Source organism: Gopherus evgoodei, chromosome 5 (assembly GCF_007399415.2).
Source record: "Gopherus evgoodei ecotype Sinaloan lineage chromosome 5, rGopEvg1_v1.p, whole genome shotgun sequence".
Taxonomy (NCBI): domain Eukaryota; kingdom Metazoa; phylum Chordata; order Testudines; family Testudinidae; genus Gopherus; species Gopherus evgoodei.
The window spans coordinates 50,262,589-50,274,964 of record NC_044326.1 but is presented as its reverse complement, the minus strand read 5'-3'; the positions used below and the strand labels follow the sequence as shown (position 1 = coordinate 50,274,964).

General features: G+C 37.3%; 1 protein-coding gene across 1 annotated transcript in view; it reads left to right on the top strand.

The window, feature by feature from the left end:
- Positions 1-12,376, top strand: part of CORIN (corin, serine peptidase) — a 289,680-nt gene that overhangs the window by 49,160 nt on the left and 228,144 nt on the right. Inside the window, 1 exon segment of the mRNA XM_030564547.1 lies at positions 2,787-3,239. Coding sequence (XP_030420407.1) covers positions 2,787-3,239 — 453 coding nt within the window.

Below are 12,376 nucleotides of genomic sequence, written 5' to 3'. Positions count from 1 at the left end.
GAAACATTTTGAACTGGGGAAGTTCAAAGAAAGAAAGAGTGTTGTTCTGTGTTCAAAAAGGCAGTGCAGTCTTAGCAATTGTAGCATACCAGAACAGTAAGAACAACTGTATACAATTAAGACTTCAGCTTAACATTTGCTGCTGGGCACTTTCACATTCCAGGATTTGGTGAAAAGGCAACAAGGTTGGCTATTAATAATACTGATCTCTACTAGTGGGGTGTTTAAGAACAGCTGATGAAATGGTTTATGTGCTGAGGAACTCCCTTTAATTTTTTGTAATGGACTATATCTGTCTGTCTAGCTATTACAAGTAAATGTATGTCATTATACTCCCTTAAATGATTAACTAGGAGCAAAAATAATTCCTATTTACCATATGTTTCATACTACAGTACAGAATAGTGCTTTTTATACACTTTGTAAATAGCCCTTAAATATAACCCTTGAACAACTAACAAAACTATTAGATAAGTGTGCCCATACCCATTTTTAAACGTAATAATTTTCAGCAAGTTAATTATTCCTGTATGTAATTCATGTGTCTTCATCATGTACTACAACAAATTAAATATCTTTATAAACAGACATGGTTAAGCACAGACTATTTTATCATTTGGGTTGAATTTTCTGAAGCATATAGAACCATGTCATCTTCCAAATTATCACAATGTTAAGACAGAAGGCAGCTGTATATAAGCTGATTTGTGTCTAGTAATAATTTGTAAGTGTCAAAAACATACAGATAAACACAATATATGTTTGTTTTACTCTAAACCAATAAAATACAGTATATCAATTGTCTAGATTTCTAGACATAAATATATTAAAAAAAATCTTCTTAAGCACTAGAGTATGAAGCCAAATAATTCTTGAATCTATTTTTTTAGCATTGAACTTTAAATTTCCTAATGCTATACATAGAAAACAATGTCTACTTTCCATTTTAAATGTTACTGTGTTAAAAATATATCATCTCTGAAGCTGGAAAGTAGCCTTCTAAAGATACAGTGGGCAATGTGTAGACTAGTAGTGATGCAATGGAAGGAAAATTATTTCTTGTTAATAAAATGCTGCTTAGCACAACTACACATCACACATGCTCCCATTCTAATCTGCCCTTCTAAAAAAAAAAAAAAGAAAAAAAAAAGTAAAAGTCCAGTGACTTCATTCTGGATAAGGCTAAAATGTTTTTAGTTTGTGTTTTGTGAGGACTACTTATTTGTGGTGGATGGCGAATTAATAATATGTTATGGTTTTTATTTGGCTGTGGTTTTATTTTACTTGGTGGCCCTTTTGAAAATTCTTAGAATAGAACTAAAACATCTGACCTATGAAACTTTTTACAAGTAAAAATACATTTCTGAGGGTGCCATCTGGAACTTGGGGTATCACTAAGCCCCCTGACCCACCAGCCTGGCTCCCTCTCACACTGTACTGCTGTGACAAGCTGCAAAGCTCTCCAGCCTGCACTTTTGTCAGCATACATACAGGTAGGGACACATCCAGCAGCAGGTACATGCGGGCTCTCTGATCAGCCCCTGCATAGGAAGGCTACAGCTGAGGCAACTCCCAACTCCTCAGATACACGCCTCCTCTGGAGTATGAACTCAAAATTATACTGTCTTGTGCTGCACAGGGAACTGTACAGCATAAGCTCATTAAAAAACTGTAAAGCGTAAGCTCCGTCCCTCAAAGTGGAGAGGAATATGCAACAACCTTTGTCCCTGAGTTATGATTCCCACACACTTCATTCCAACGCACTGGTTTAGATAAAACAAAAACACGTTTATTAACTACAAAAGATTTTAAGTGATTATAAGTAATAGCAAACAGATCAAAGCAGATTACTTAGCAAATAAACAAAAAATGCAAACTAAGCTTGATATACTAAATAGATTGGATATGATTAGCAAAGTCTTACCCTAAGAGATGATACAAGCAGACTGCAGATTCTTAAGGGGCAAGCTGTAGTTGCTTTACAGTTTGGAATCCCCAGGTGTTTCATTCACAGGCTAAAAATCTCTTTACCTTGGGTCCAGCACTTCCCCCAGTTCAGTCTTTGTTCCTCAGGTGTTTCCAGGATTCTTCTTGTGTGAGGAGTGAAGAACACAGACCAGATGATATCACTCCCTGCCTTATATAGCTTTTGCATGTGGGGAGAACCCTTTGTTCCCAAAACTTGGTTTCCAGACCAGTCTGTGGAAAAATATTGACATCCGAAGACGGAGGCCAGAGACATGTGGTCTCATCACATGTCCTTGTAGATTCATAGCAGCCATTACTCAGAGGCGGTCTGTAGCATTCTCAGGAAGGCTCCCCAGATGGGAGATAAGCTTCTCTTAAGGCCTATTGTTTTTTCCTAATGGCCCACTGCCCTGAATAGGCCCTTCCCCACCCGCAATCTAGACTGAAAACATCTTTTCTAGTGGGCATTACCCAGGTGTAACTACATTTGAAAATACAGATACATAGTCAATATTCATAACTTCAGATACAAAAGTGATACATGCATACAAATAGAATAACCATATTCAGCAAATGGTAACTTTTCCAAAGACACCTCACATGACTTATCTTGCATAAAATACATTATAATATATGTCTTAATCATATCATACTATCACTGTGAAGGGTATGGGGTGCACTGTCACAACATTAATTTAACAATTATTGTGTTAGAAGTAGTATAGCCTTCAAAAACTATTTGGTTACATTTCTGTCCTTCCTAATAATCCTAGTGAATGTGTTGATTGTAAGTATTGAACATTTTTTTTCTCTTCCAGGTATATTAGAAAAAACATGTTTTTATTCAAATGGGAGTGACCTTCTAGCTGCTGGTGGTAACATTCGAACATCTGACATTCCTTTTCCAAATATTGTTGAAAATGGTTCGAATGTGGTTCCCACAGTGGATCTCAAAGTGCTGCCATCATCCTGGACCCAAAGCTCTTTATCCCATATTGACCAAATGCATGAAAACTTAAGTATGTTTAGGCAGGCCTTACAGGAAGATTCCTTGGCTCCTATTACACCAGCCCCACCATTCAACACCACAACTGCAGATGTTGGTATTTTGACCAGCGCCCCTGAAGACCATACGTGGTCATTTGCCGCTACAGAGGAGAAAACTCTTTGGTCCACAGATGCATCCATCAAGATCACAGACAGAATATCCTCTCTACCTACATTAAATTCTATCCATCCAGCTGCTGTACAAGAAATGAATCTGAAAAAAAGTAAGATGATATTTTATTTGACTGTGTAACTAATTATGACACAAAAAGTACAAAAAAAAATACAGTTGGTATTGTGATTGGAATACTTCCCAAACCCATGAATTCTCAGGAATAGAAGTCAGTTCTAGATAGTTTTCATCATGTAGGTTCCATATCTTAAGGAATCAATTTATCAGAATACATAGTCAGCCCTGATGCGGAAGAGACATGAACCTCCTTTGCGGTTAAGTAACTCTTACTTAGACTGCTGTTTGTTTGGTTGACATATTGCATATTGTGATAGCTTTGCATGTTTATCTTGGCTGAAAGTGAGTTATTGCAGACTTTAACCCTGTGTTTTTGACTGAGTTCTTTCATATTTCAGGTGATTTTAAAAATCAGTTTAGGCCCCAATTCAGTAGGATGGTTTAAACACATTTAACTTTAAGTGCATGAATAGTTGCATTGAAGTCAATGGGCCTACTCACACGCTTAAAATTAGGCACAGTGCTGAATGGGGCCCCGAATGTTAAGGTTACATTTTTTCATATCTTATTGGACAAATTCCTGCCCAATTTGAAGCTAATAGGTTCTTTACAAATACATATTCTATCACATTTGTGGGAACTCTAAAGAAATAATAAACAATAACAAATAATATTGAAGATAATCGTGGTCAGGTTTTACCATTATGACTGCAGCTACTGGTGCAATACCATAACACTATGGTAATTTTATTAGCAGAGTTTGGCGGGATGGGGGAGGGACTCATTGGTATCATTCCTGCATAGTTTTCTAAAACGCAGTGGTACAGTATTAAAATAACATTGAATGTTCCCTTTTATTTTGATACCATTGTCTTGCTGTTGATCATCTGATACCCACAAAGGTATCTTCACAGAACTGGAATAAATCAGCTATCTGATTTAATCAGAGGTGAAATGGTAACCAGAATGATGTGAGAATGGCAGTCTATTAGTAATATCATGGCGTTTTTGAGAACTTCTGTAGTGGGGATAGAGAGACAGTGTCTCATGGTGGTAACTGCTTCTGAAAGATTTATATTACTGGTTATTTTAAGGAGAATGATGTGTGCCATACTCTGCTGCCAGGCACTGTGGCTAGTTAAACAGTAACAGCCGATACTGATTTAGCTGAGATTTTTAATCATTGTTGTATCATTCAAGCTGAGCTGATGTGATTTAAGAATGTCGCATCAGAAAACCCTTAGTGTAAAATTTTTATGTGAGATATGATTTATATCTTCAGCACTGAGGACGCCTTTATCTGCTTTTCCCTTCTTCAGCACAACAGAGGATAAGCTAAATCCAAAGAGACATTTCCAAGTCCTATTTCCTTTTTCCTCCTACAATGACACAAAAACAAGGAAAGCTTCCAAAAAATATGGCTGTACTAACCTCTCCCATGGAAAGAGGTGGATGGCTGGGAGCTCTGATTTCTCTTCTTGAGTAAATTTTAGGAATATATTACACACTGTTGTCACAGTTCAGAGCAAATGCACGTATATTTCTCCCTTGTGGTCCACCAAGGACACTCACTCTAGGCTCCTGGCTCCTCTGCTGTCCTAGAATCATAGGACTGGAAGGGACCTCAAGAGGTCATCTAGTCCAGTCTTCTGCACTAATGGCAGGACTAAGTATTCTGTAAACCATCTGGACCTGTCACCTCTCTTGGGTGGAGATCAGCATCTTTCTCCCTCCTGACCGGGTTTTTGGCAGCCTGCACAGTTCCCTGCCTACACTATGATGTCCCCATCAAGTCAGAGTAAATGGGACAGAGTCTACACTTTGCTTTCTTTCCCAGGGCTATGAACAGCTATAACTGTCAGCAGTTACGAGTGAGCATGTAGCTCTTTATTAGCAAACACATTTATTCTTAAGGTGAGAGCATTGCAGAGAAAACATATTAAAACAATAAAATAACCTTTGTCTGTTTCCATCTGTTGTACTTACAGTGCTGCCAGGCTATGGGAAATATAGGACCTCTTCTTTGTCAGTCTCAGAAAGTGTTATTGGTGTTTCTTGTTATGGGTTTATTCTCATGATTTTAGTTTTCTCAGTGTTGATTTTCAACCCTACTAATTGTGCATAAGGCTAGAGATAATTTTAGCTTGCATGTCTCTCTGGGTATGGGATAGTAAGTTGATGTCATCTGCAAAGTCAAGATCCTCTTACTTTTGTGTGAAAGTCCATTGTATGCCCTTTGGTTTTGTGGTTGTTCTCATTACTGAATCCACTATCAGTAAAAAGATATGGGTGACAAAAGACATCCTTGCCTGATGCCCATAGTAACATTGAATGGTTTAATCAGTTTGCTGTTATGTGTAACATGGGGCATGTCATATTTTCATAAAAGCTCTCGATGTTCACATATTTCCGAGGTATTCCATAGTGACAAAACAACCTCCATTAAACTATTCCATCCACTGTGTCAAAGGCTTTCTGGAAATCTATGCAATTCAAAATAAAGTAGTGATTGCAATTTGATCCACATTTCTATGATGATACATAAGATTATCATTTGATTTATATGTGATTCCTCCTTCCGAACTCTGCCTGTTCTTGTCATAACCTTGAATCTACCACTCTCTTTATTTTGTATAGAATAATATATGTAAATACCTTACTTGGAATAGACAGCAGAGGAATGCCCCTCCAGCTTTTACACTGACTGAGTTCTCCGTTCTTTGTCAATTTCACTGCATGACCCTTTTCCATTTGTTTGGTATTTTCACTCTTCCTATATCTTTTGTAAGAGGCCTATAAAAATGACTAGAAGAACATGGTAGACTACCTTAAGAACCACTGTCAGCGTGTTGTCCAGACCTGGTGCCTTTCCAATTTTTAACTGATTGACGGCCATTTCTACATCTACTCTGGTGATTGGCCTCATTTGACATACAGATTGTCTCTGTCCTCTATATCTGGGGGATTGGCCACTGGCTCACCATTCAGTAGTTGACTAAAATAGTGTCTCCATATATTTAATGGTTCTAATGTCCTTGCAGTAACCTTTGTAAATTCAGTATTCTCTTAAAATTGCTTTTTTGTATGAAATTTCCTAAGTTTACTGCTTAGGCTGATTCATATCGCTCTCCTATGTGTGTAGTAAACATTCCCTAGTTATCACCAAGCAATAAACCAAGTACAGTAAAATTGTTACCATTAGATGTAATTTTTGTTTTAACATAGTGGAAGATAGTTTTATGTGACCTATAATCAAATTTTAACTTTTATCCACTAGGTGGGAGGTTTTGAAACAAAAGATGATTTTCACTGAGAGAGGTTTTGGTTTATTCTCTGTTAAATAAGAGGTGGCTGAAAATTTATTTTTAAATAAAGGTAGTGAACAGGGAAATTAAATTCCTTTGAAGGGGTTTAGTAAAGGAATACTCTGAGTTACATCTGTGTTGGAAGGAAAGGGGAGAAATGTGTTTTTTCTGGTCAAGAGATTTGAATTAATGTGGCTGTATTTCTGGTTTGTTGTTTTGGAAACGGAGTGTGCTCTATAGATTTAAGTCACTGGCATAGGTCAAGCATAGTCCATGTGAGTGTTTTCTAAGAACAAAAATAGCAATAGGGAAACTTCTAAAGAATCCAGAGGTTCAATAAAGTATATTCATTTAATTTAGAAACCTTTTTCGTGGTATTCTGTTAATCCACTAATTGACAGTAAATAGAAAAAAAGAATATTTTTACATGTGTTGGTTTATCTTAAAGGACATAGTGTTTCTTCAAGATAAAAATCAAAATGTTTTTTACCTCGAGCTATTTTGACTTTTTGTTGAAACACAGATTTGTTGCAGCTGTATTATAAGGAGGGAGGGAGACTTTGATGTTGCTGGGGGAGGGAGAAGAGGAGAGCTCTTAAGTGTATAAGATATTGTAGGATGTTCTGTAGTTCCGATGAATTAGGCTCCCTGATCTGAAGAACTGGTGAGTCAGAGAAAGAGAGAGAGGAAGAGTCTTCTGAATCGAAGTACCCTTTAGTCTAAGTAAAGGTGCACAGGGTCTGGGAGCCAGGAGACTATAGGGCTTGTCTACGCTGGCAATTTACAGTGCTGCAACTTTCTGGCCCAGGGGTCTGAAAAAACACCCATCTCAGCGCAGCAAGTTTCAGCGCTGTAAAGAGCCAGTGTAGACAGCGCTACAGCGCTGAGAACTGCACCCCTCATGGAAGTGATTTTTTTAGAGCGAGCATACAAGGTGGCAGTGCTTTAGCATTGCCAGTGTAGACTAGCCCTGTGAGGTCATATTTCACCTCTTCTACTCACTGATGCTTATAATATTTCTTATTGAGCAAGGACTTGTACTTCTATTTTAGGAGGCAGTCGAGTATTAGCCCTCCATTTTACAAATAAGTTAATGTCACAGAGAGTTTGGAATAATAGTACAACCTTCTCTTTCATTTCAGTTTGTGTTTAAGGGGAAAAAGAGACTTACTACCATTTAACTTTTTCCCCTCATAAGCAATAGAAGTATACAAAATAAATATCCAAAATTCAGGGCATAAATTTTAGTAAGTTTCAGTCCCATCATATATTGTCCTTCCAACTAAGTTTGTGACTTTAATTCACTGCAGTTATTGTGCTACTCATGTAGGGTTTCACAGCAAATGTGAAAAATCGGGATGTGGGTAATAGGAGCCTATGTAAGAAAAAGATTAAAAAATTGGAACTGTCTCTATAAAATCGGGACATTTGGTCACCCTAAACTCATGGCTCCTTATTGTACTTATTTAGTTTCTAGATGATCACCTACCTAAGTACATAGTAGTGAAACAATCCTCTGTATAATATATTTAACAGACTCAGATGTAGATTGAATGAATGCTATATGTAGTAGTATGAATACATGATTACATACACCCCCTCACAATTACAGTTTTGCTTGCTCATGTGTCTACACTCTTCAGATTTTTGGCAGTGTGCTGTGCTGCTGAATGGGAGACTTCCAGGTTAGAACAAAGCTGGTTTTGTACCTGTTGTTTTCCTCTGCCTTTGAGACATCTATGTGCATTTAGAATTATAGATATAGCACTTTAACACCAATTTTTATGTAAAGAGCACAAGTCCTTTTCAGCCTTGAGCCAATGTTCCTCTTTGTGCATATGTAGTACATGTTTACATTTTATGACTTATAGTTTAAACAGATGATCATCGACAAAATAATAAACTATCAACTGGCCAAGAGGTTATGTATGAAGTAATATGCCAAGGGTGGCACAATATGCCTAGGAATGGCAGGAGTGAACACTAGTGGTACTGTAAATTAATTGGCTGAGGACCATATTATTTCCTTTTCAAACTTGCCACATTCTTTCTTTCTCTCTCAAAAACACAGGTAAAATGAATTATCTGGTTGTTTCAGTAAAGAGTATTTGTGGCTATTGTGCTAGAGTACCAGGTAGATTAAGGTTGTCTTGTTGTATGGTTATTTTTTTGGCCTTTATACCAGATTACTAAATGTATGCCTTGGCTTTATTAGCTAGTGCCTGCTTCTGGGAACTGGATGTTGCGACTTACACTCAGACTTGTTCTACTTCATGCTTCTGCACAATCCATTGTAGATTATAGCACTTCCACTAAAGTAGGATGTGGATGTAGTCTCATCATTAATGTACCAAGGTAGAGTCTAGAATATCAGGCACAAAGCCTGAAGTATTTAGTACTGATACATCAACTTATGGTTCAGAACTACTGTCGTGTTGCATAGAATTATTTGGAGAATACAATATTCACATGCAACCAGCAAAGACAGGTCATGTCTTTCAATCTGAATCTCGCTGTTTCTAACATTTTATTTCTTTTCTCACTGAAAACTTTTGAAGTCCAAGAACAAAATAAAAAGTAAATACATTCTAAATAAGTATCATTTGGGAACAGGAAATCTGAAGTGATGATAAATTGGCCACAGTAGCTGTAGCTTGAATATCTAATACATTGAGCCTTGCAAAATTATCATGAAAATTTACTAGCTCAGGCACAAAATCTATTTACATGAACTTTGTCATGATGATTGATAAAAATGAAAAAATAAATGGTTCTATTCTCTTATAAATAAAAATTATTTGTCTTGGAATATTGGGTAATTAGAATTTGCATGTCTGAATAACTGCATAAGATATAATATGGGGGCCTGCTTAATTGTACTGAAAGCAGTCTTGGCCTAATTTTATGGTAATCTGCTGTAATCAGTATAACATGTAAAGGTCTAAAAAAGCCAAGACTGAGGAAAGATGTCTCTACTTATTAGACAAATGACGTTAAAGAAATAAAAAGACTTTGTGTTTGGAGTGGGGAAGTTGAAGTATGAGCATTCAAAAATACTCTTTTTGAGTTTTACAAACCTCCAGCCTGCGAATTATTTGCACAATTTAAGTGTGGCTCTACTCTAAAAAGTGACTGTGTAAAATTTTTCATATTTACTGTTTCTCAATGGCATCCAGATTAAATCTACTCAATTTACATGTAAAAAGAAGGTTTTCCTAACTGCTAGTTCCTCAAACTCTAATAGCCAAGCTGTATTCTCTTTGGCTTGCACATGACCAATAATAAATATTCTGCAAACAGAACTTTAATTAACAATTCCTGTTGTTGTTATGAGACCCAGAAGAGAGCCCAACATACCATCCGACAGAGCTGAATTGGCTCTGTGGCACTAACCAGTGATAAATATTAAACACGTCTTTTTGTCAGTAAATAGATAGGATCCAGAATACATACAGGTCTTTCGAGTGAGAAAATATTGTTTTCCAATTGCCACTTTTTTTTATCATAATCACATTTTAAGTTTGATATCTGCTATTAACATAGATATATTCTAAACAGTAAATGATCCTGATAGAAACTGTTTGATCAAAACAATTATGCGCGCCTCTCTTTACATTAAAGCATAAGGTGACAAACTAGAAAGAATAGAGTATCTGCAAAACATTTGCAAGACATTTAATCCCCAGCCTTGCAAACTAATGTGTTTGCTAACCTCTTAATTGCTATGCCCACACAGAGCCCCCCTGACTCCATTGGGGCTCCATGTGGGCAGAGAGTCAGTTTGCATTAACAAGCTTGCAGGATCAGGACTTTAGTGTGTACCTGTCAGATATGCTTGCGTATTGTTGTGCACATAACAACAGTGTGTTACGAGAGATTTTAAATTTACAATGGCTTGTAAAAGGAGATGTTATTTAATAAATTCTATCTTGAATAAGTGATTTTTTCCAACCCCTCTCCTCCCTGGGAAGTATTGAACACTGCAGTTTGTTTTTATTTTATTTATTGTATTTGATTTATATGTATACAATTGAAAGGGTACTTATCTTACACTGTGGATGCCTCTGATAATTAAGGGTGGGATTTTAAAAAATAATCAGGATTGGTAAAACTCTGTTCCTGCTGAAGTCAAGGAGAGTTTTACCATAGGCTCATTCAGAGCAGAGTTAGGCCACTACTGAGCACTTATGAAAATATCACCCTAGAAATACAATGTAAAGTATGTAAAAGAAAGTCAGCATCATCATCACAGCATTTGCCCTGAAGGTCAACAGATCTGGGCTACAGTATTTTGGGTCAGTGGGAAGAATGTTCCAAAGGAAAAGATCTTCCATAGAAACTTCTGTTAGGAACCTCTTCTTTTTTTTTTTCAGTGGGGGTCCAGCTTGAGTGCTTCTGTACTCAGTTGTGGAATTATGGCACAGGCAGTGGTGATTGGTCAGCCTCAAGGCATTTAGGAATTTATCGATCAATACTAGGATCTTAAATTTCCCCTAGAAAATCCAAAGGAGGCATTGCAGATTACAACATCCAGGCTGCATGTACTTGCAGTACTCCAGTTACCAAGCTACATTCTGCCCTAGATTTAATTTCTGAATAGATTTAAGGTACTATCCCAAGTAGAGCACATTACATTAGTGTTGTCTGAAGGTAAGGAAGGCATGAATTATGGTGGTAAGATTGCATCACAAAAAAGAGGTCATGACGTCCTCCAGGACATAACTGTAAAAAGTACCCTTGGCTACTGGTAAATGGTGACCAAGTACTGGTAACTGGGAATCCAACAAGACTCTTGTTTAGATAGCTCGCTCCTTCCCTATTTGTAGCCTTTATGTCTCTACTGTGAATCTTTATGTTGTTAACAAAATTATTTCTCTTTATTATTCCAACTATAAAAATATAAAAACCAATGTGTAATTAAATAATTTAATTCTCCTAATGTAACCCAGTCCTCACATTTGTAAGGCATTGCATTTGAATGTCTGTGTCTCTTCTTCAGCAAACACATTTGTATTTAAGAAGTTTGATTTCTCACACAAAAGCTTTCAAATATACCTTCAACACTCAATCCAGCCTTCTGCGATGCTGGAAATAGACCCTGTCATAACTTAGTCCCAGATTTGGACCTTAGCATCCAAAATATGGGGGTTAGCATGAAAACCTCCAAGCTTAGTTACCAGCTTGGACCTGGTACTACTGCCACCACCCAAAAAATTAGAGTGTTTTGGGGCACTCTGGTCCCCCCAAAATCCTTCCTTGGGGACCCCAAGACCCAAATCCCTTGAGTCTCACAACAAAGGGAAATAAACCTTTTCCCTTCCCCCCCCTCCAGGTGTTCCTGGAGAGATACACAGAAGCAACCTCCGTGAATCTAAACAGAGGGATTCCACCCTCCCCGTTCCCAGCCTGGAGAACAGAATTACCGAGAGTCAATCTCTCTTCCCCCCTCACCCAGAGTGAATGCAAAGTCAGGCTAGTACATCTAACACACACAGGTTTTCCCCTGACTTCTTCCTCCCACCAATTCCCTGGTGAGCTGCAGACCCAATTCCCTGGAGTTCCCCAGTAAAGAAAAACTCCAACAGGTCTTAAAAAGAAAGCTTTATATAAAAAGAAAGAAAAATACATAAAAATGGTCTCTCTGTATTAAGGTGACAAATACAGGGTCAATTGCTTAAAAGAATATTGAATAAACAGCCTTATTCAAAAAGAATACAATTCAAAGCACTCCAGCAACTATAGACATGTAAATACAAAACAAAAAAACCAACGTTGTACTCACAACTTGGAAACAGAAGATTAGAAAGCAGGAAAAAGAAAAAATCCTCCTCATAGCTGAGAGGGACAGGCAGAAGACAAAGAACTC